General features: G+C 40.5%; 2 protein-coding genes across 2 annotated transcripts in view; both read right to left on the minus strand.

Annotated features, from left to right (window-relative positions):
- Positions 1 to 5,730, minus strand: part of LOC307140496 (zinc finger E-box-binding homeobox protein zag-1) — a gene marked incomplete at its 5' end in the record, with an annotated part of 72,258 nt that extends 66,528 nt beyond the window's left edge. The window contains 2 exons of the mRNA XM_079840055.1: positions 4,304 to 4,552; positions 5,673 to 5,730. Of these exons, the coding sequence (XP_079696181.1) occupies positions 4,304 to 4,552; positions 5,673 to 5,730 (307 nt within the window). The remainder of the gene's footprint in view (positions 1 to 4,303; positions 4,553 to 5,672) is intronic.
- A 12,311-nt stretch (positions 5,731 to 18,041) lies between these two features.
- The window catches only part of gli1 (GLI family zinc finger 1), a gene marked incomplete at its 5' end in the record, with an annotated part of 33,032 nt that continues 26,799 nt past the window's right edge, over positions 18,042 to 24,274 (minus strand). The window contains 2 exons of the mRNA XM_079841659.1: positions 18,042 to 22,120; positions 23,188 to 23,494. Of these exons, the coding sequence (XP_079697785.1) occupies positions 19,698 to 22,120; positions 23,188 to 23,494 (2,730 nt within the window). The 3' untranslated portion in view covers positions 18,042 to 19,697. The remainder of the gene's footprint in view (positions 22,121 to 23,187; positions 23,495 to 24,274) is intronic.

The raw sequence follows: 24,274 nt of genomic DNA on the forward strand, positions 1-24,274 counted from the left end.
ACCTAAAGTTACCAAACTAAAGGCATAGTATAGGGATACTCACAACCTGATTGGTCGGCTTTTATGACGTATATTTCGCGACTTGCTCACCGAACATTCAGAACAATGCTGTGTGTTAAACGCCATCATCTCATGTGTGTGCCAATGGCTTTATCTTTACCAGCTGAGAACTCACCAAGAGCTCATCAAATGCTCAAGGGTCAATGACATGACATGTATTTGTTGTGTCCAAATTCATTATTTTCCTAAAAAAAATGTTTTATAAATACATGTCACATATCAAATTGATCTACATTATTTCCTGTATAAGATACTCTTTTATTTTTTTACTTTTTGAGTTGTGGTGTGACCAGCAAATTTACATTTAAAAGTATCAATTCCCACTGAAGAAATATAAATGTAAACCATTATATAATGTATACAAATAATAATAATAATACAAATAAAAAAAAACATAAAAACTCTTTATGGAAAATTTTGTTCTGAACACATACACTCTAAAAAATGCTGGGTTAAAAATAACCCAAGTTGGGTTGAAAATGGACTAACCCAGTGAATGGGTTGTTTTGACCCAGCGATTGGGTTGTTTTAAGCAAACATTTAACCCAACCGCTGGGTTAAAACAACCCAATTGCTGGGTTAGTCCATTTTCAACCCAACTTGGGTTATTTTTAACCCAGCATTTTTTAGAGTGCACTCTAAAAAATGCTGGGTTAAAAATAACCCAAGTTGGGTTGAAAATGGACTAACCCAGAAATTGGGTTGTTTTAACCCAGTGAATGGGTTGTTTTAACCCAGCGGTTGGGTTTAATGTTTGCTTAAAACAACCCAATCGCTGGGTTAGTCCATTTTCAATCCAACTTTGGGTTGTTTTTAACCCAGCATTTTTTAGAGTATAATGCATATTGTATATGTATATTATTTTAAATGAATATATGGTCGCACCACCTAACATTTTCTGGGTGGTAAAATCAGAAATCTTGTTTAATAATGAATTAATGCTGTCTTAAAAGCTGAACCAATATGAATCAACACCATACATCTTTTAGACATAAAAATGCTTAAAATGATAATTTTTTTATCTTTAAAGAATTATTAGGGTCCGAGCACTGATGGTGTGAGGACCCTATTGTATTTGCTCAGCCTATTATTATTCTTCTCCCAAAATAATCACATTTTTGAGGGCCTAAACATGCTCGAAAACTCAAAATTTACGTCTGATATGGTTTTCAGAATTAGGCGTGGCAAAATGGCTCGACAGCGCCACCTACAATTTCAATTAAGCGCCGTTCGAGCTATGTTTCACGTACTAGTATGAAATTCGGTAGACACATGAAACAGCCCAATACCTACAAAAAACTCTTCAGGGACGAAATCTGAAAACCAACAGGAAGTGAGATATTTTGAATTTTCTTTGCAAAATTGTTGCAAATTTTCCCATTTGCAAAAGTTGCTTTAATGAACTCCTTCTAGAGATGAATCCAGATCAACATCATATTTGGTCAGTCTAATCTTAAGGTCTTGGTGATGTTAAATTGTGAAGATCTTGAGTTTTCGCTGAAGGGCGTGTCCATGGCAAAGTTCATTGTCTCGCCATGAAAAATGAAGTTGTTGTAACTCGGACATACAACATCCGATCTGCCCCAAACTTCACATGTTTGATAAAAGTCCAAACCTGAAGACTCAACAAGCCAATATTCAGTTACAGTCATAGCGCCACCTTCTGGCAGCAGGTAGTGTGGCACATTGATGTGACTTTGCCATATTTCTCCTATATTTACCCACTTAAATGCATGTTGCCCACTATTGGCTGATTTCCTGAGGCCACCGGGTGCCGGTGCATGTGTGTGGGCCCTTATTTTTCTTATTTGTCATTGACCCTCAAAACATTGAGAACAGCCGCAGGATTTCCTCCTGAAACGCAGATCTGCATATATTGATGAGGCTCTTCACCTCCTCCACGTTTGTCCTCTACTCATTTTGGATACGCCGATCTTTCCGCGTCGTCAAATCAGCGGACATCTTGTGACATCACGTCCTGTTTTTGGCTGGTTCACATGTCTTTGGTCCGTGTTGTGTTCATATATCAGTGGAACCGCACCAGAGTTGGTGTGGAAGTGGACTGAGACCCGTCTCTTTAGCGTCTCGTCCGCTTGTTTGGGTCGCTCCAGGGTTCGGATAGCAGCTTCACATGTGTTGAACCGCACTAACCCAGCAATCGCACCAGGGGGCGCTTTAATCCAACCAAACATGACATGTGTGAACGCACCCTTAGACACTGTTTGGATCATTGATGGACAGAAACTCCTCATTGTTCTCCAGATCAACACAGTTAGTCTTATTGTGTAAATCTGCTATTGTTGATTTGCCATGTTTTACCGCCTCATATGATCTCGCTCACTGCAGTGTGAACAAGTGTCTCACAGTAGCACTCAGAACAACATCACTTTAACACACTCACATGTGTGTGAGATGATCAAACAGCGCTGCGTTACACACACACACACACACACATATGCATGAGCGGAAGAATCGGAAGCGCTCGCGGCGGAATAAAAGCTCCGCCCACTCAAGAGTCAAGACACACGCCTTTGAGTTGAAGAACAGACGGAAAATTACACACTGCGCCTTTAATATCTCGCTTTAGTTTTTTTTTAAATAGCTTAGACTAAAAGTGTTGCACACCTCGTTCACTCCTGCACATCTTCAGACCAAGTCTGCAAAACATTTGGGATAATGTACACAAAATATATAGTGGTCATTTTAATCTAAAAATACATATTGTGCATTTAAAGCACGTTCATTTATTGTAAAGAAAGATGCACAAACACACTTTTCAAATAAAAAACGAGAAGTTTGAGCTGCTAAATCAATAGATGTGTCCGTCCGTGGTTACACTCTTAAAAATAGGATCTTTAGGCATTGGTGGTTCTAAGTAGAACCTTTAAGTTCCTTGGAAAGGTTCTCTATCGTGAAAAATGTTCTTCACACTAAGAAAAAAATAGAAGCGATCACTGAGCGGTTCCTTTATTTTAAAGCGGCTGATGTTGATGATGGTTCTCTGTGTGAACTCGAGGAGAACCGACGTCATACCCAAAATCAGGCACATTAAAATGACCACTGGTGAAATCTCAAACGCTCCTCGTGTGCATCAGCGGTTTATAAAGGCTAGGAAGCATGAACACACACATGAGTGTGTGTGTGTGTTTGTGAGGTGACATGGGCTTTAACCCGTTAGCTTTGGGGATCACACACGGGTGTGAGCTTGACAAAACTGACACCTACAGCGCATCCAAATGAGGAACCTCTCTGACCACAAACACACACTGTCCTGCGTGCATCTCCAACTACACGTCTTCAGTCGTGTGTAACGCTGCAACAATCGCTCAGCAACACACATTCACACCTCACAGACATTGTCAATGCATTTATCTACACACAATCTAGAAACAAATAGAGTGGATGAAATGTGAAATAAACAGATTAGAGTGAGTTAAACCTGCCAGTGAATGATCTGAGGAACTGGTACTAAAGGAACATTTCTTCAACAACGCCAAAGGTATTCAGAATTTAAATATCAATTTTAAATGAATATGCATGATTGAATTCAATTCTGGTTTCAGTGTCCTAACATAGGTTACATGCACTTACCATAGTAATAATAACAACAACAACAGTAAATGATGCATAATTACATGCAACTAACCCTTTAGTAAGTGCATTTCATTCTTATTATTCAGTACTTTAATATATCAATACACTGTAAAAAATAAAGTGCAATGCCATGACGAAACACTTTTTTGCAGTGAATTTAAGTATCAACCATGTAGTTTTGATTTGTGATGAATGCACAAGTTGCTCAAGTAATTAATCATAATAATCCCATTGACATAAATCATAAAAGTCTTAATAGCGATAGAATATTGCGTTTTATTAATCGCGGTTATGTTTACTACGCGTCCGACATAAATGATAATGCATGTAGTTTAATGCTTGATTATAGGTTGTAATGAGTTAAAACAATATCTATTCTATTAGGATTGACAAATAAAAATCGAAACATTGTTTGTGCGTTAGTAAAAGCCCCGATATTAGGAAGTGCGCCTGTAAAAGCCACTGAAGATGTGATGCTGAGGACTGCAGAAATGATGCAAGTTCTGCAAACTTTGACAGTCAATGCACGCAAATAATCTGAACGTTTCCCGCTTTTCATTTATCCACGCATGGGATGATAGTTTGGGAAGTTGCTGAACGCGGAATGAATGAGCGCAGAAATAAAGCAAACTTGAGCCACTCCACCGACCTTGGTTCCTCCGCGGGTTCGCCTGTTTCCTCCGCTTTCCTCGGCTCCTCTCCGCCATGTCGCCGCCGTCGTCGTCGTGCTTCCCCGGGGATCGCGCGCACGGATCGGTCGGATAAACGACTGGAGTGTCGCTCCGCATCGCTCGCGCCCCACAGCGCGTGACTGCAGTAGCGCTCAAACCCGCGGCGCGTTCAGCAGCGGCTTTGGTGATGTCATCATCGGAGGCAGGTCCGGTGTCAGCCCGTGTCACTGTGAAGTGTGTTGTAAGAAAGGAGAAATTGTGCAAAAGAAAGTGTGTCAGAAGTTAAGAGACACATGCTCATGTCTTCTCGTTTTTCTGGCCACGAATAGCACCGTTAAATCCGGTCATACTGTTCAGATTATATATAGCTATATATGCATGTGGAGATGCACCAATTTGGGCATGCATTTTATTAATCGTAATGTGTGGTCTACTATGCATGCAAAAAAAATTGTAGTTTAACGCATGATTACAGCTAAAACGGCATTTTATGCGCGCAAAAGTTACATTTTTGAATAGTTTTACCTTTTGCAAAAGAAAGTGTATTTTAAGAGACACATGCTCATGTCTTCTGGTCATGAATATCCCCGTTAAATCCGGTCATGCTGTGAAGATATAACAGTAAACTATATGACATATAATGATGCACCAGTTCATTTGACCAGCTGTGTTATGACAATAAAGCCATTTTGATATATTGGTCGTATAGGCCTGTATTAAAAACATATAGCAATAATATTAGGCATGCATTTTATTAATCGTAATATGCTGTCTGCTATGCATGCAAAAAAACTTGATAAAATAAATAAAAAATCATGTTTAATGCATGACTATAGGCTGCTCTAGCAAATATTGCATTCATTTTATACATATACTAAAATGATATTTTTGAGCTTTTTACCTTTTGCAAAAGAAAGTGTGTTTTAAGAGACACGCTCATGTCTTCTGGTCATGAATACCACCGTTAAATCCTGTCATGCTGTGGAGATATCACAGTATATGCATAAGCTATATGACATATAATGTCATGCATGTGGAGATGCACCAATTCATTAGACCAGCTGTGATATGACAATAAAGCGATTTTGATATATAGGTCGTATAGGCCTATATTAAAACCGAACAGGAATAATATTGGGCATGCATTTTATTAATCGTAATATTGTCTATGCATGCAAAAAAAAACTTGATAAAATATTAAAAAGCATGCAGTTTAATGCATGATTACTCTAGCTAAGATTTTATCAATTTTATGCACGGAAAAGGTAAATTTTTGAACATTTTACCTGTTAAAAAAACAACAACGTTCCTATGCGCAGGTACGCGTTTCTGACGAGCGAATCGCACCTGTTCCCGCTCCCCCATCAGCCCCTTCTCCTGGTGATCGCTGTAGGAAGTATTGCATTGTCGCCTCTTTTGTGCGAGTAATTGAACGGTAATCTGTTTAGCAACTGAAAAAGAAAAACATCAGAAAAACTCAAACACACCGTTCCTGGACCCCTACCTGGGCATTCACACGCACCAACCCCCACCTGAACGCGCAGCGGTGCCAGAGCGCGCACTGTCATGATAATGCCCGCGCAATACGTCCTGATGTGCGCGAGGTAGGGTGGACCTTGATCCCTAAGCGCTTCCAAATAAATTACTTTTTCCCCTTTAAATCATGTTAATGGATAACTAATCAAGCTATTTTTAACGGCATCCCGCTTTTGAATAATTATTAATATTAATGTCATATTGCATTATCCAACGATTTAATGAAATAACACGCCATCTGTGATATATTACATTATTTTCTGCTCTTTTGAAAACTGTCGATTATGTATTTATGTTGTCTTGATTACGTCTCGTCTATTTTGCTGGCTCGCGCCAGAGGAAAAAAAGCGCGGCAACGAACTCTGAGGGGAAAATAACTTTATCTTAATCGCTGTTTTTACAACAGCGGGCGGATTTTTCTTTTTGTCTTTCATACAGACATTACAAAGAAACCCACAACACAAAGAATACCCGAGATTTAAAAGAAAAAACGGTTTGTATAGGCTAGTTTTCTTGGATATTTTGCTTAGCATAAACGTCGTAGAATTAAGTGACTTAGCCTTGTTTTTCCTTTTATACCAGGCTTTTATTTACACTTACTCTACTCAGGATGCCAATTGGATGTGTTTAAAACTCTTACAAATAAAAAATACTATGGTACCACGGTAAAATGATGATAATGTCAGATGCTAATACTCAGGTACGTTCATTTCCATTGAAGAACAGGATGATTACCATATTAATTTACATGGTAATCCGATTTACTTATAAAACTAACACTGGTACCTTTTAATACAGGATCCTGTGCATTTTAAAGACCAAAGTGCTTGGTGTTTCTAATGGACATTTGTTTTGTAGGGACATAAAATCGAGGGTTTCAGGTGGTGAAAGCCAGAGAAAAGGAGAAGGGATGAGAGGTCACAGTCCTTTTGTCCAGGAGAGGAAAAGAGATGGAATGGGTCATAAACTTACACCCTGCTGTGGATGTTGGATGTGAGGAGTAAAGACACAAAGAAAAGCCCCATTCACCACTTCACCTCTGCCCCTGTAGATGATGGGAGGGAAGTGTTATTTACATTAACGTTATACACGAGGTATCGTTATCTCTTTATGTCCAAACAAAGAGGGCAGTTTGCTGTGTGCAATGAGCCTAAAAACAGCCGACGGGCCGGTAAGTGCAGGAATCTGGGCCCCAAATGGCCCCGAACACCTCCATCCATAGGCACTGAGGGACGCCCTAGGGTGGGGTGTAGGGTATAGGGTGGGGTTTCCAGCACGCAGGAGTTTTGGCAGGGGTTCAGAGAGGGAGCAAAGGGAGGAGTCTTCTTTAACAGCATATTAAACAGGAGTTAATTATATGCCAACCTTTGTGACAAAGAGAATAAAAAGCCTCGACTTGAATGGCAAACCAAGAAAAGAAAGTCATTATGCTGGTTTCACTTCTTTGCATGTGAAAACCTCAGCGCTTATTTTGCCATTTCCATTTGTATCAGCAACCTCAGCTCAGTAGATTGTGGCTTAGGTCGGGCTGTAGATCTGCTAAACCTCTGCGCTCTGCCTTTAGAAATCAGCCCATCTTCACCCTCTGGGGTTCTTCATTTATGGGTCACACTCAGGACCTTCGGGTCAAAAATGACCCAGAGGGCAGGATTAAGATTTAAAAAAATATATATTTTTGTATAATATATTAAATATAGGCCTCATGAAAGCAATTTTTTAAATGAGATCGGTGCCATCCGGTGGACACATTGAGCATTTTTATCACGCAATAGCACATTTTTACCACTATAGTGGATCTTGCGTTTTATTAAAAAAAAAAAAAACGTAGCTTCATCGGAATGGTCCGAAACTTGGTGACTTTATTGGTACTTGGTATATGAACACCCCCCAAAAAAATTGGGGACAGGATTTGAAAAGTCTAAGTGGTCTAAAAAATATAATCACACTCAGGACCTTCGGGTCAAAAATGACCCGGAGGGCAGGATTAAGATTTTTAAAAAAAAATAATAATTTTGTATTATATATTAAATATATAATATATATTTTTATATAAACACAATTTTTATATATATAAATATATTTTTGTACAATAATATTTTTTCTTTTCTTTTTTGGTGTTTTGAGATAATTTTATGATTTATAATTAATATTTATGCAATAATTATGACCCATTTTTTCCCATTGAATATAATAAAACATATACATATATATATATATATATATATATATATATATATATATATATATATATATATATATATATATATATATATATATATATATATATATATTTTTTTTTTTAAGCTGTATTTCATTTTAGAGTCAAGCCTAGGCCTCATGAAAGCAATTTTTTAAATGAGATCGGTGCCATCCGGTGGACACATTGAGCATTTTTATCACGCAATAGCACATTTTTACCACTATAGTGGATCTTGCGTTTTATTAAAAAAAAATACAAAAATCGTAGCTTCATTGGAATGGTCCGAAACTTGGTGACTTTATTGGTACTTGGTATATGAACACCCAAAAAAAAATGGGGACAGGATTTGAAAAGTCTAAGTGGTCTAAAAAATATAGTCACACATTCGGGTCAAAAATGACCCCCATAGGAAATGAATGGGAAATTAGTTTTTTTGTGCATAAAATCTACAAATCAGCCAGGATGCAGAAAAAAGGACTCAACAGTAAGGGGTGAATATCTAAAACATCAAAAAAACAAAAAAACTCACACACATACACACACACAAAAACACACGCACACACAAATTAACGTGTGCCATTCCAAAAGCTAATTGTGTTTTTGTGTGTGTGTGTGAGTTTTTTTGTCTGTTTTGCATTCTTGATGTTTTAGAGATCTTCACTGTTGAGTCTTTTTTTCTGCATCCTGGCTGATTTGTAGATTGTATGCACAAAAAAACTCTGTATTTTCATATTTTTGCCAATTTCCCATTCATTTTCTATTGGGGTCATTTTTGACCCGAAGGTCCTGAGTGTGACTTTTTTTTTACAACCACTTTTTTTGGGGGGTGTTCATATACCAAGTACCAATAAAGTCAGCAAGTTTCTGACCATTCCGATGAAGCTACGATTTTTTAAAAAAATTATTTAAAAAAATTTGGGTCAGAAATGATTCGCTATGTATTTGCTCAGTGCAATTAGGGTTTGCATTGATCAGAGATTCATAGGCATCACAAACTGAAATTTGAAGTCATCGCAAATTAGATATTTGAAAATATGCAATTCAAAACATGACTACTCAACAAGCCACATGATTTGGGACGGGTTCAACACTCCTCTAATTATGAGCAAAAGTGATACTCGCCTGATCATAAGTGCCTAGGGCAAGATGAAAGATGGTCAAGTCAGGAAAACGAGGAAAAAGAGGAAAGCACAGATGGAGAATCGAGTCGGAGTTGGCGAAGGGCCGGTCCTCATTGGTTACACACCACACACAGTATTAGATCCGTGGGGCCGAATCAGGGTACCAGGGACCGAGAGCCACGGCATTACACACACACACACACACACACACTGGCATGTAGTCGGGGAAAATCTTTCTTTTGATCTTATAATCAGGGACAGGGAAAGGCCAAGTATGGAGAGGATTAGCTTTGTCACAGAGATTTCAGTATTAGTGAGCAAAAATGTTCTCTTTGTAACTAAAGGAGGAGGGATCTAATATGCCAGTGTGTGTGTGTGTGTGTGTGTGTGGCTCTCAAGATCATGAGCTGTAGTGCTGCCGCCATCTAGAGGACATCTAATGTACATCAACAAATATACTGAAGCGTTTAACTCTCCCAGAATGTTGTTCTTGTTCCTGACGAGTTTGAATTATGGATGGCACTTGCGGTTTGGGGAAAGACTGACACCAATCATTTCTAATCATGAGGTTACACAACAAATAAAGCTTATCCGTCAATTTTCCTTCATATTTTATTTTCAGACATCATGAGAATAACGTAATGCGTTGACACCGCGGCCGGCGAGAGCGTCAAAGTGGCCGGAAGTCATTCATTTTTAATGAGTGTGTGTGTGTGTGTGTAATAATCAGAGAGTGTGTATGTGTGTGTGTGCTGCTGCACGTCCCTGTGTGTGTAATAATCAGAGTGTGTGTATATGTGTGTGCTGCTGTGCGTCTCTGTGTGTGTAATAATCAGCATCTGTGTGTGTAATAATCAGAGTGTGTGTGTGTGTGTGTGTGTGTGTGCTGCTGCGCGTCCCTGTGTGTGTAATAATCAGAGTGTGTGTGTGTGTGTGCTGCTGCGCGTCCCTGTGTGTGCAATAATCAGTGTGTGTGTGTGTGTGTGTGTGCTGCTGCGCGTCCCTGTGTGTGTAATAATCAGTGTGTGTGTGTGTGTGTGCTGCTGCGCGTCCCTGTGTGTGTAATAATCAGAGTGTGTGTGTGTGTGTGTGCTGCTGCGCGTCCCTGTGTGTGCAATAATCAGTGTGTGTGTGTGTGTGTGTGTGTGCTGCGCGTCCCTGTGTGTGTAATAATCAGTGTGTGTGTGTGTGTGTGTGTGCGCTGCACGTCCCTGTGTGTGTAATAATCAGTGTGTGTGTGTGTGTGTGTGTGTGTGTGTGCGCTGCACGTCCCTGTGTGTGTAATAATCAGTGTGTGTGTGTGTGTGTGCTGCTGCACGTCCCTGTGTGTGTAATAATCAGAGTGTGTGTGTGTGTGTGTGTGCAGCTGCGCGTCTCTGTGTGTGTAATAATTAGCATCTGTGTGTGTAATAATCAGAGTGTGTGTGTGTGTGTGTGCTGCTGCGCGTCCCTGTGTGTGTAATAATCAGAGTGTGTGTGTGTGTGTGTGTGTGTGTGTGTGCTGCTGCGCGTCCCTGTGTGTGCAATAATCAGTGTGTGTGTGTGTGTGTGTGTGTGTGTGTGCTGCTGCGCGTCCCTGTGTGTGTAATAATCAGTGTGTGTGTGTGTGTGTGTGTGTGTGTGTGCGCTGCACGTCCCTGTGTGTGTAATAATCAGTGTGTGTGTGTGTGTGTGTGTGCGCTGCACGTCCCTGTGTGTGTAATAATCAGAGTGTGTGTGTGTGTGTGTGTGTGCGCTGCGCGTCCCTGTGTGTGTAATAATCAGTGTGTGTGTGTGTGTGTGTGTGTGTGTGTGCGCTGCGTGTCCCTGTGTGTGTAATAATCAGTGTGTGTGTGTGTGTGTGTGTGTGTGCGCTGCACGTCCCTGTGTGTGTAATAATCAGAGTGTGTGTGTGTGTGTGTGTGTGTGTGTGTGCGCTGCACGACCCTGTGTGTGTAATAATCAGAGAGTGTGTGTGTGTGTGTGTGTGTGCGCTGCACGTCCCTGTGTGTGTAATAATCAGAGAGTGTGTGTGTGTGTGTGTGTGTGTGTGTGTGTGTGTGTGTGTGTGTGTGTGTGCGCTGCACGTCCCTGTGTGTGTAATAATCAGAGAGTGTGTGTGTGTGTGTGTGTGCGCTGCACGTCCCTGTGTGTGTAATAATCAGAGTGTTTGTGTGTGTGTGTGTGTGTGTGTGTGTGTGTGTGTGTTGTGCTCCTCCTATAGCAGTGGTGTCCAAATCTTTTTTAAAGGAGGCCGGATTGGATGTTGTGGACACTCCCGGGGCCGGTTCTCTTTTCTATTATATATAAATGACATGTTTTGTTTCTTGGAAACATCACAGATTTGACAAAAGCTTGAGCTGACAGTAGCTTGAGATAGGACACAGATGTACATTTATAGATATTAAACAATATCTGTAAAACTTTCATCAACCAAAAAGTTTTAATGGGTGAAATGTAAACATTATTAGTGAGTTAGAACTCTATTCTTATTTAAATTGAACAAGTGCTCTATTTAGATCAGCACAGGTAAAACCACACTACAAAACATACTTTTCTTACTTGGTATTTCTGCCTTTTTTCCAGTCCAAATATCTACAAATTCTTAAATCAAGATGCTTTTACTAAGGAAAATGACATCTTTTTTCTTGATTCCTGGGGGAAAAAATCAAAATGAATTGAGTTTTTGCTTGAAACAAACTAAATGATCTGCCAATGGATTAGAAAAATAATCTTGTTTCTGTTTGGGACACAAGAAACAAGATTTCAAACAGAAACATTATTTTTCTGACCCCATTGGCAGATATATTTGCTTGTTTTAACATTTCATTTTATTTTCCAGAAAATAAGAAAAAATATCTAATGTCATTTAACTTATCTAGTAAATGCATCTTGATTTAAGAATTTTTTGATATATTAGACTAGAAACAAGACAAAAAATACTAAATGACAGCATTTTTTGCAGTGCACACAAGGCAAAAAAAAATAAAATTCGATATCTAGAATGGCTTTATGGTATTTAGTCTATAAACATATAAATACAAATGCACAAAACTGCAAGTTTATGACAAATATAGTCTGCAATTTGGCCTTTATTACTCATTTAATACATGTCTACATTACAAATTAAATCAAATTAGATATTAACCTACATTTCTGACAAATTCTGGTTACAGTGAGTGTTACCACAGTAAAGCCATGATAAATGATGGTGAATTGTTGTTTGAAAAGTATTTGAACTGAATCGGCTCAGTGTTTCTCCTGATTTGCACGTTAGTGTTGATTAAATCAGCGCAGTTTAACTGGATTTAAATTCAATCAAATCACAGAGATATTCGCAGCTCGGAGACCACCAAACTCGAACACTTCTCATTGGCTGTTTAGTGGTCATGTGATCGAAACACTCAGCAGGTAAACACATTTGTTCATATTCAGAGCTTATGAGTTGCACAGAGCAGAAGTATCACTGTTTCGTTCCGCTTTGAGCGCTGTTTCCCTGGCCTAAAGTGTAGTACTGCCACCTTGTGTTGACATTGTGAAACTGCACGATTTGTAAATTATCCGTGGCGGGCCATATATGATATTTTTTAAAAGACAAGCTGTGGGCCGTTTGAAATTCACCCCCGGGCCGCATTTGGACACCCCTGTCCTATAGGCTCATATCACTAACACACTCTTTAAAGCTACACTGTGTGATATTTTCCCCCATCTAGTGGTGAACTTGTATATGACCATCCAGTGAATATTAGTTTCTGTTCCTCTCAATTCCGATTTCGTTTTAACTCCTACGGTGGCCGATTTAGTCCAAGATTAACATGGCTTCCAGTTCGACCTCGTCCACATTGGACACGGTGCCATCGAGTGTTAAAACGCCAAAGGCCAAGCTTGAATATACGGGTATGTCCCTCTTTGGCTAATGTACTTTCAAGATGGAGGATCAACATGCGACCGGCATTCGAACCCTCACCCATATGTATTTACAATGGCATATTATAAACTTACGAGAATACTTTATTACTTGAAAGAAGTAAATATACATTAATGAGCACATATATTTTTGAAAGAACTAAGTGTTTTTAGCTAAGAATAAACTAAAAAAGTTTAAATAACACACAAATACTCAGAGGTGGAAAGTAACGAATTACATTTACTCGCGTTATTGTAATTGAGTAGTTTTTCTGCGTACTTCTACTTTTTTAAGTAGTTTTAAAAATCTGTAATTTTACTTTTACTTAAGTATTTTTTGTTTGAAGTATTGTACTTCGCTACATTTTAAACCACATCCGTTACTGAGTAAAAATTAATAATACAAAGGGAGGGAAAACACGATCCGGAAACGACTGCATTGAATTGAAGGCGGGAGAACGAACGCAAAAAATCACAAAAAGATGGAGATGGACATAAGTCAGACGTCAGACCCAGCTGAAAGCGAAACGCTGTCGTGAACCCCTGGATAGTATGGAAAAACTTTGGATACATAGACAAAAAATAGCCTGGAGGATATCAAATTAGCAAAAAAACGTTGATGCAAAGGAGGAAACACATAGAACATGTTCGGGAACGCTATCACTCTGTGCAGATAAAAGTACGTTTATAACTTAAGGCCGAATGTTTTCTGTGATGCAGAGGGAATCCCGGAATTACCTACAGTATAACGCAGATGTGGCGTAAAACACGCAAACTGATGAATGAATGAATACATCGACAGTAGAGCTGTACAATAAATCAAATCACAACATTGTCTGTGAATATTAAAGCTCAAAACACTGATATATCAATATATGATCTGCTTGTTCTTTCTCTGTGTGAATGAGCAGCGCCGTTTCGTCTACGAAAAAGTTTGTGTTTACATATATGTGTGTGTACTCTGTTAATTATTATTTATATATAAATACACACACAAGCATGTATATATTTAAGAAAAAAATATTATTTTTATATATAAAACATTTATATACATTATAAATTATATAAATGTATATACAGTATATACATGCAAATTTTTCTTAAATATATACATGAATGTGTGTGTATTTATATATAAATAATAATTAACAGAGCACACACACACATATATTATGTAAACACACACTTTTATTTTGGATGTGATTAATCGCGATTAATCTTTTGACAGCCCTAATTAAAAGCCATTATCAAATACACTCTGAAACAGATCTTCTCTGAAATAGGTCCTCACTAAAACCGTCAAAATAAACGGTTTAACTAGATGAAATTGTGACAGAAATATATTTCTATTGTAGGCCTACTGAATACTTGTCAAAATAATAATAATAACAACAATTACATAATTTAAACATTATTTTTTAAATCCATAGAGCCGAAAAAATGAAAGGATAAGTATTTGATTACCACCGTTTTGGTAATGTATTTGTATTAAATCATATAAAGAAAAATGTCTTAGGACTCTATTATTCTTAAAGTTGTTAATCTAATTTATAATAATTTATTTAGTTCATTAGACATGTTTTATTTAAATTTTAATAAAAAAAAAATGGTTTCAAGTTTGTTATAATAAAGCATTTGTTCAACCAAAAAAAAAAAAAAAAATCAGTTTTCATTAATTTAATGCCATTTTAACTGGTGATAATAATAACCATAATTTAATAATACAGTTTATTTATTAAATAATGAATACCGTGATGCTGTGAAACTGTTTTCATATCGTGATTTACTGTGTTTTCCACAGTGGCACAAAGAAACATTACAGTACAACACATCATCTTCTTCCATCACAGGCTCTGTTTATTTATAAACTGGTATAATATAGTACCTTTGTACAAAAATGTAGAAAACGGTACGCAAAAATATCACTTAGTTTCTTTGTAAATAGATGAGATAAATGCTAATATCATAAATCTGTTACTACTTTATGAACTTTTGCCAGCAAAAAAAGTTTTGAGTGAAACTGTGACAGATATAAAAACACACAGAAATGCAAAAACCACAAAATGTTTTTTTTTTTTCTTTAAAAAAAAAGAGGAAACATTCTTTATCACAGCAATATGGAAGCACATGACGGTGTTTCTCGCAAATATCAAGTGTGGCCTCGTCTCAGTGCCAGTCGTCTTTGGTATGCCACAGAAAGTGGACATTTTTAAAGGGTTGTGTCCCTCGATAACACTTCAAACGAGTTAGGCACAAGTGTCTTAACACCAAAAGCTTGACAAGTACCTGCACTGTATGTAACGTATTCATACTATATGGAAACTGTAATACAGATTGATCACTTCTCCTCAGCTCAGTGCTGTTGTCAGTGCAATGCATGCTAGCTTGGGTTATAGCGCAGCGCAGACTAAGAGAAACATTACACAAAACACAACTCAGTGCCGTTACCCTTTAACACATCTGTCTGAAAGCAGACTAGTCAAACAATCAGAAAATAAAACATGAATATTAGGATTCGAAGGCACTTGTCTAGACCTAGAGAGATAATTGACAAGGCTTTAAAATACTGTTCTGTAATCGGCCATTATGGCAGTAAGCAATGAGTTTAAATGAGAAAACCCTTTCTCTAATGCTGCGTTCACACCGAACGCGAATAGAGCGTCTGGAGCGAGTGATTTCAATGTGAAGTCAATGGAAAGACGCGCATCTGGAGGTTCGATAGACGCGTTTCGTGCGGCGCGCGATGGACGTGATTCCGCCTCATTCTCGCGTCGACCGTCTTGCGCGATTTGGTGCTTTTTGTGCATCAGTGTTAATTTCGTTGACTAATAATTTTCGTCACAATTTTCGTCAACGACCTTTTTTCACTGACGAAAACGAGACGATAACTAAATAAAAACTAGTGTTGGATGACAAAAACTATGACGAAAATCAACTGTCATTTTCGTCAACAAATAAAAACGAGACAAAAATGTTGATTAGGGAAGAGATCGGGTCAGAACTGATGTCCTGTGTCACAGCCAGGCAATTGCTTATGAACTAATGCTGATGAATAATGACAATGTTTACTTTACGATGTTTATATAGTAATATGTTTTAGACGGTTGTAACAATGCATATTTTATCTCCATCATCTGAACTTGAATGAGCTCCTGCAACTGCAACAGAGTCGCAGACATTTCAAAATAAAAGTCCTGGGTGTATTTCGAGCTTGTTTATAATTAAAAGTCACGCATTATATATTCGTTTTTGGTTACACAATAAACTGTATTTAATTTAATTCCCATTTAATTCATATTCAGGAGGAAAGACCAGTATTTGACACATATTCAATAAAGTATCAGGGTTATAATAGTTCACTAAAACCATTTAAAAAATCTTCTGTACTTGAAATTAAATAAATTAAATTAAATAAAAAATTAAAAAAAAAACTTATTTGAAGCTTTAGCTTAACCTGATATGGCCTACTGACTAAAACAGAAATACAAAGTTATAAAAACTATAAAGCTGTTTTTAAAAAAAAAAAAAAAAAAGTGAATTGAGCTCTTTCGTGTATTTATAATGTCAAAAACAAAATGATGTCAAAATGTTAATTCAAGTGACAGTCGGTTATGTAATGCTTAAATGCTTAATGTATTATAATTTAACTAAACTCATTAGATTTTAAGAGACCAAATCTACTGTAGTTTTAGTCAACTAAAATCTTATGATATTTAGTCGACTAAAACTAGACTAAAACTAAAAACTATTCAGGTGACTAAAATATGAATTCGCGTCTGACGCCCGAGTTGAAAAATCTGAACTTTGGCGTCTATTCGTGCCGCGTTAACCAATCAGGAGCCTGCTCGCTGCTGTCACGTGGTGAAGTGCGAATGAGAAACCCAGCATAATTTAAAAATACTACTGTTATTGTGTCACAAAATGTAGTTTTAAAGGAACACGCCGACTTTTTGGGACTTTAGCTTATTCACTGTATCCCCCTGAGTTAGATAAGTCCATACATACCATTCTCATCTCCGTGTGTGCCATAACTCTGTCTGATGCACCCACCGCTAGCCTAGTTTAGCACAAAGACTGGAGGTAAACGGTGCCAGCTAGCCTAGCTTAGCACAAAGACTGGAGGTAAACGGCTCCAGCTAGCATAGCTTAGCACAAAGACTGGAGGTAAATGGCTCCAGTTAGCCTAGCTTAGCCCAAAGACTGGAGGTACATGGCTCCAGCTAGCCTAGCTTAGCACAAAGACTGGAGGTAAATGGCTCCAGCTAGCCTAGCTTAGCACAAAGACTGGAGGTAAATGGCTCCAGATAGCCTAACTTAGCACAAAGACTGGAGGGTGCTCAGACCGGGGCGGTGGGTGCGTCGGACAGAGTTACGGCACGGAGATGAGAATGGTGTGTATGGACTTATCTAACTCTGTGGGATACGTTGAATTTAGCTAAAGTCCCAAAAAGTCGTCGTGTTCCTTTAAGACTTTTTCAGGTGAGAATGTAGTTGTTTAAAGCTCAAATCTGTGGTTTATTTATAAAGAGAACTCCTCTCTGACCATGTGATCTGGTGTTTGTGGCTCTGATGTCTCTGTAGTGGTTAAACATCAGATATAATTCGTCTTGTGTGGATCTAACGGCCGATCTTTGCTCTCATCAATCATCTTTTGTTGTCTGCCAAATCGTTTTGACTGAGGGCAAAGAGAAGTTTCATAACTTTATTTTTTTAGGATATTTAAATATACATGCAGTGAAGATAATGTAGTGCGTTCAGGGTTTCCGCAGGGTCTTGAAAAGTAAAAAAAAAGTCTACAACTTCAAAATCTACATTGTAGGCCTTAAAAAGTCTTAAATTCACTGAAGTATTCTGTTTTAGGTCTTAAATCGTTTTAAACTGGTCTTAATTTTCCTACGTCCATGTAACTCTACTTCTAATGCTCAATGAAATCCTGCAGCACTTTAGAATGTTTTATTTTATTTTATTGGTAGTTTTCGCTAGTCCAAATATAATTTGCTGTATTACGACTACAAATGAGATCAACATGCAGCTTATATTGCAGCCAATCAGCTTTCGTGTTATTGGAGTCTCTTTCAGATTGTACCACAGACACATAAAACTGATTTTATTCTTCCGCTAATAGTCCTCAAGTTTCTCATGTTTCTGCGATTACTAAATGCAATGAAAAATCAACCTGCATTTCTTAGAGATCCTGTATTATTCCTAAACCAAAATAAACAAGATTTATGTATTTTGTTTGTTCTATTGTCATGTGTGACTATTGTGCATCTAACATAATACATAATATGGTAAATGTCTCGTAATTATGAAAAATTTTTAAATGCAAATTTCTGGAAATTACCACCACAAATTCAGTCATTTTGATCTCCTGGTGGGATTGAGCTATGAGGAAGTGCAAGTTTATCGATTTGTTCAATTTGAATTAAATTGATTTACTTTGCAAGTCATTTTGTGACTGCATTTTTATTTAATTCACAATGGTCTTAAAAAGGTCTCAAAAAGTCTTAAATTCGACTTGGTGAAACCTGCAGAAACCCTGGCGTTGCCTGGACCACATTTGTGTGACTATTAATGTTTAATATATATTTGTAATGAAAATGAAAAGCGGCAGAGTGGTGTTTTATGACATATTTCTCCTGGCGCGACTTTAACGCGCGTCAATTTCGCTTCAAACTCTCGATTTATACGCGCGTCCAATTCGCTGTGGACCTGCGAATGGATTCAAAATGTTCAACCATCAAACTAGACACGGTTTTGACGCTCTATTTGCGTTTGGTGTGAACGCAGCATTAAGCCCAAAGTACACTTTTTTGCGTATGAATTTGAATTTCTTGAAATTCTTTGCACTAAATAGTTGGTCCACAAGGCGACACTGGCCTGGCCTTTTCATTGGCGAAAAAGAAGGACGGAAAGACAAACTCCAGAAGACACAAAAACAGTGTGAGGGAGTTCAGAGATGCATAGAACTCTAGTTTAAAAGAGTACAAAGACGTTTTTTTATTGCTCATAACTTCTGGAAAGAAATAGCGCAGACAAGCCGAAACTTTCTTGTGTGCTTCTGTCGACCGCCTGTGTTCATGCATCGTGCTGGACTCATACGCTAGGCGTTCGTGTCAAAACTGAAGTATACTTTGGGCTTTATTCTTTTTATCCATCCGTCTCGTTTTCTCCAACATGTCGTACCTGTGTGGAATCAAACAGGCCACAATGGTCAAAGGCACTTGAGTCCTGTATACTTCTAGAGAATGTGCCTACCAGCTTCTTCCACAGTCACTCACTTTGTCTTCTTATGTGGTGTTCATGACCAGATATGTATCAAAAAGTAAATTTTCTTTGTTTCTATCTTTCCACCATTTACAGTCCAATGCTCGTATTTACATTTTAAACAAAGACGTCCATCTTAACAGTCTCACAGTAGTGACTGGAATGCCCCTTGAGTAATAGTCCTTAGGCGGTAATGTTTAGCAACATATTCCACACACTTAAACTAAGAGATCCCATGTCGGACACCAGCAGAATGATCAGTACGTGGCGTATAAACAAGAAGAGGCACGTTCAGAGGAACCTTTAGTGTTTAGTGAGTCCGCATGCTCACTTTGGCCCAATTATACTGTATATAGAAACACTTTAAGACAGCGTGTTCAAGTACTTGTTCTCCCCAGCTAGGGACGTCAACATTGAGGTCATGTCCCCGATCGCCATATTAGATAGGCCACTTGGAAGGGTGATGGAGGTTTGGGGTGTGGTGAGACGGGAGGAGGTCTGAGAGGAGCACTGGTGGTGTCCCAGCGCCGGGTTTATTGGACTGTAAGATGAAGGCTCTGCATCATCGATGATGGAAGCAAAGTCAATCTGAGCGTTCTCCAAGTCCAGGTTTTCTAAGGCATTGGACATGGGCGCAGGATCCGTGTAGGCCATCGATGTGGGTTTGGTGCTTGGGTCTATCCCAGTCAGGTGTTGCTGGGCCAGGCATGGACCATCTTGAGTCTTCTCTATGTCGTGGTGCATGTGGATCTGGCCGGTGTAGTACATGGGGTTGTTGTTATTGGTGAAGTTTTCCGAATGCTGCTGCTGTTGTTGTTGAACCGGTGGGAGCCGCACTCCTCTTCTGGGACTGGCGGTGGAGTGGACCGGGCTGAGGTGAGGTGGGCTGCCCAGGTAAGCTCCACTTCCCTGCTGGGAGAGGCTGTTCTGGCGACTTAAAGGCTTCCGTCCCTGAGGTGGTCGTGGCACCATGTCCGGCCCATAGCAAGAGCCCTGCATCCCAGCTGTATGCTCCTTGACAGAACTGGGAACTCGGTTTTGTGGAGGACTCATCAAGTTCTGATTCGGGTAGCCTTGATAAGTGTTACCGGGATAAAGGTTCTGGTTAGCTTGTTGATGCTGCGGGCTGTGTTGCAACATGTCTATGACGTCAGGCTTCCCGGAGAGACCATCGACTACCCTTTGCTCCTGCTGCTGCTCCCAAAGGAGAGCCTGCTGGGACTGCACGTAGTTCCTCACCATCATCTCTTTCATTTGATGCATTGGTGTCTGCGACCTGCGGCTCTCCGCCAGAGCAAGATTTATACCTCCACCACTCGGGAACGATCCCGCCTGGCTTTGCTGCGGAAGACCGGCTTGCGTTCCCATCTGGCCATGATGGAAGTCACAGCTGGCATTGGAGGACCTGCCCATCAGGCCCTGTGCTTGCGGTGGATATCCCTGCATATTCGCATTATGCCGATGCTGGTGTAGAGGTTTGGTGTTCTGGCAGGAGCTGGATCCTCCCATGGACGGATGGAACTGTTCAGGCTTTATAGTAACCCTTTGATGGCCGGGGTCAGATGTTGGGTCGTAGTGAAGGTAGTGCTGTCCTTGCATGCCCGCACCTTGGTACTGCATGCCCGTCTGAGGACTGTGGAGTTGGTTAGTCTGTCCCCATGGCCCTGATCCGTCGCCTTGACTCGGAAAGTGTGGGCCGGATGGGCTGAGCTGGCAAGTGCTCATACCGTACTCAGCTTGCTGTAGAAGATTGTTCGCAATGTCAGCCTGACCCATCACCCCGGTTGCGCAGATCTCCTCGCGCTGGCCCTGGTATGGACCCTGCATTTGAGACTGGTAGACTTGATCCATGCAGCCCAAGCCTTCTTGTCCAGGAGATAGTTGACTGGCATGGTGCGGAGTTTGCTGGTAGCCCATGTAAGCTCTGTCTCCACCCTGGATCATGTTGCCCTGCTCTCTGCCTTCAGTGTTCCCGTGAGGTTCCATGGCCATGGCCTCCATCATGACATTTTCAGTGATGCTCGGTGGACGAGGCGAGTACATGTGCCTGCTGAGGGTGGCATCAGACCCGCACTGCTGGAGCGCATTGCGCCTACTCATGAGGGACACATTGCTCAGGCTATTAAAGCGTTGCACTTTGGGTAAACCTTGCGGGTCGGCCCCTGAGCGCACTGGATCGCTGGCACGTCGTGTGTTGTTGCCGGGTGCCTGATGCGGATAGATCACTCCCGTGCCATACTCGGCGTTAGCACTGTGCCTCCTCATGCCACCTTGCTGCAGAAATGGAGGAAGAGGCTGGCCGTGGCATTCCCTCAAGAATCCCACATGTCGGCCAGGGGTGCCAGCTTGGTCCATGTTGGGTAGCGGGGTGGGCGGTGGACCGCCTGTTGCCGCTGCGTATTTCGCCTTCAGACTGTATTGCTGCGCAGGAGTGAGACTCGGTAGACCTGGCAATCCGCCAGCGTTCTGGCACGATCCGCTTCTTTGGCTGCTCTGAGGAGACAGTGGGTCACCGGGCACATCGGTCCCCATCACAGACTGGCAGTGCCCCACCTGGGACACGTCACTGGAGCGTCGGCTTGACAGGTAGGGCGAGACCATGGACGAACGGCGGCTCACTGTGTAGGCAGAGCTCAGGCTGCTGGTGCCACTTCCGCGCCGATCGTTCGGTTGGCAGGACATTCCCATTCCACCAACTCCACCCAGATCAGGGGCGGCAAGCTCCATTACACGCCGGTTGGAGAGCAAGGGTGAGGGCGCACACATGGCCATCATCTCTCCTGTTGCTGAAAGGAGCAGAGAAGAAGGCAGAGTTAGCATGAGAATTACTCAATGGCAGAATTTCTGGTTTTCAACGCTACGGTTTGATTACTATAAAATATAAACCTTAAAGGGTTAGTTCACCCAAAAATGAAAATTCTGTCATTAATTACTTACCCTCATGTCGTTCGACACCCGTCAGACCTCCGTTCATCTTCAGAACACAAATGAATATATTTTAGTTGAAATCTGATGGCTCTGAAAGGCCTCCATTGGCACAATGCACGGTTCACTCTCAAGACCCTTAAAAGTCGTTACAAAGTCCATCTCACTACAGTGGTTCTAAAATAACTTTATGAATCGGCGAGAATAGTTTTTGTGCGCAAAAAAACCCTAAATAACGACTTATATAGTGATGACGATTTCAAAACACGGCCTCATGACGCTTCGAAGCGTTATGAATCAGTGAGTCGAATCATGATTCGGATCGCGTGTCAAACCGCCAAACTGCTGAAATTTGGCGATCCAAACTGCTGATTCGACTCACTGATTCATAACGCTTCGAAGCTTCATGAGGCCGAGTTCTGAAATCATCATCACTATATAAGTCTTTATTTAGGGGTTTTTTGCGCACAAAAACTATTCTCGCCGATTCATAAAGTTATTGTAGAACCACTGTAGTGAGATGGACTTTGTAACGACGTCTTTAGTGTCTTTTAAGGGTCTTGAGTGTGAACCGTGTATTGTGCCAATGGAGGCCTTTCAGAGCCATCAGATTTACACTAAAATATCTTAATTTGTGTCCCGAAGATGAACGGAGGTCTGATGGGTGTCGAACGACATGAGGGTAAGTAATTAATGACAGAATTTTCATTTTTGGGTGAACTAACCCTTTAAAGGAACACGGCACTATTTTTGAAAATAGGCTCATTTTCCGACTCCCCAAGAGCCGTCCCATGTGTGCAGCGCCGCAATATTACACAGCGCCTGTATGTATAGCATCCTCATGCACATTTGATCTCATATTCGTTATGGTTGAGGAACAGAAAATGCTTTTAAACTGCAATCAAAAGACTTTGCTTTGGTCTTTTACCTGAGAGAGCCGGTAGTTTGTTTCCTGCACTCCGCCCAGGTGGGGTTGGCCGGCGAATTTGCTTGAGTTTGTCAATCTTCAGGTTCTCCAGCCTCTTCAAGGCCTGCACGGACATACACATCCCCGCCGACCCCACGCTGGACTCGGCCACACCGGGGTTCCCGCTCTCCTCTTGTGTGGTCAGGTCTTCGAGACTGCCCGCTGCGTTGAGGTTCATCTCCACGCCACTGTCGTTGTTGTTGGCGCTCCCCAGTGGAGAACGTTCGCTACTACAGGACGACTGGCCACCGGGGCTCGGCTGAGATTTCTAGAGGAGGAGAGAAATGATTTGAGTTATTATGTACATTAGGGGTTGGAGAAAAGGTTGATGCATCGCGATTCGTTACCCAACGATTCATAATCGATTCTGAATGAGAATCGATTCTGTGTTCAATTCAAACGGCCACTTCACCACTGTGTGTGCGGTCACCGAAAAACTTTATAGGTGAACGTTCGTATGCTGGTGAATTTGCTTCGTTTAAGATAAAATGGACAAACTATGACCTGCTCAGGGGCATCTCACCCGTGGGGACACTTTTCCCGGTGAGAGGGTTCAACACCCGCACGTTTTATGCAGTTTTTCCGCAGGTTTGCACAAACGCCTCACAGCAGTCGCTCCTCCGTTTCTCTGGCCGATCTCTGTCTGCGGCTGCCTCTCCATTTCAAAAATGTATTTTGCTTATTAAATGCAAAGTTTTTCATTTCAAAAGCATTTCTAAATTAAGTTCATGTTTCCAACAAACGAAATTCTGAGCCAAAATAACGAAGTGCAATTTCTCATTAATGCAATTATCTAATCAACCAATCACATGGCAGTGTCTTCAATGCATTTAGGGGTGTGGTCCTGGTCAAGACAATCTCCTGAACTCCACACTGAATGTCGGAATGGGAAAGAAAGGGGATTTAAGCCATTTTGAGCGTGGCATGGTTGTTGGTGCCAGACGGGCCGGTCTGAGTATTTCACAATCTGCTCAGTTACTGGGATTTTCACACACAACCATTTCTAGGGTTTACAAAGAATGGTGTGAAAAGGGAAAAGCATCCAGTA

This window comes from Gobio gobio (genome assembly GCF_949357685.1).
Source record: "Gobio gobio genome assembly, chromosome: 17".
Classification (NCBI taxonomy): Eukaryota; Metazoa; Chordata; class Actinopteri; order Cypriniformes; family Gobionidae; genus Gobio; species Gobio gobio.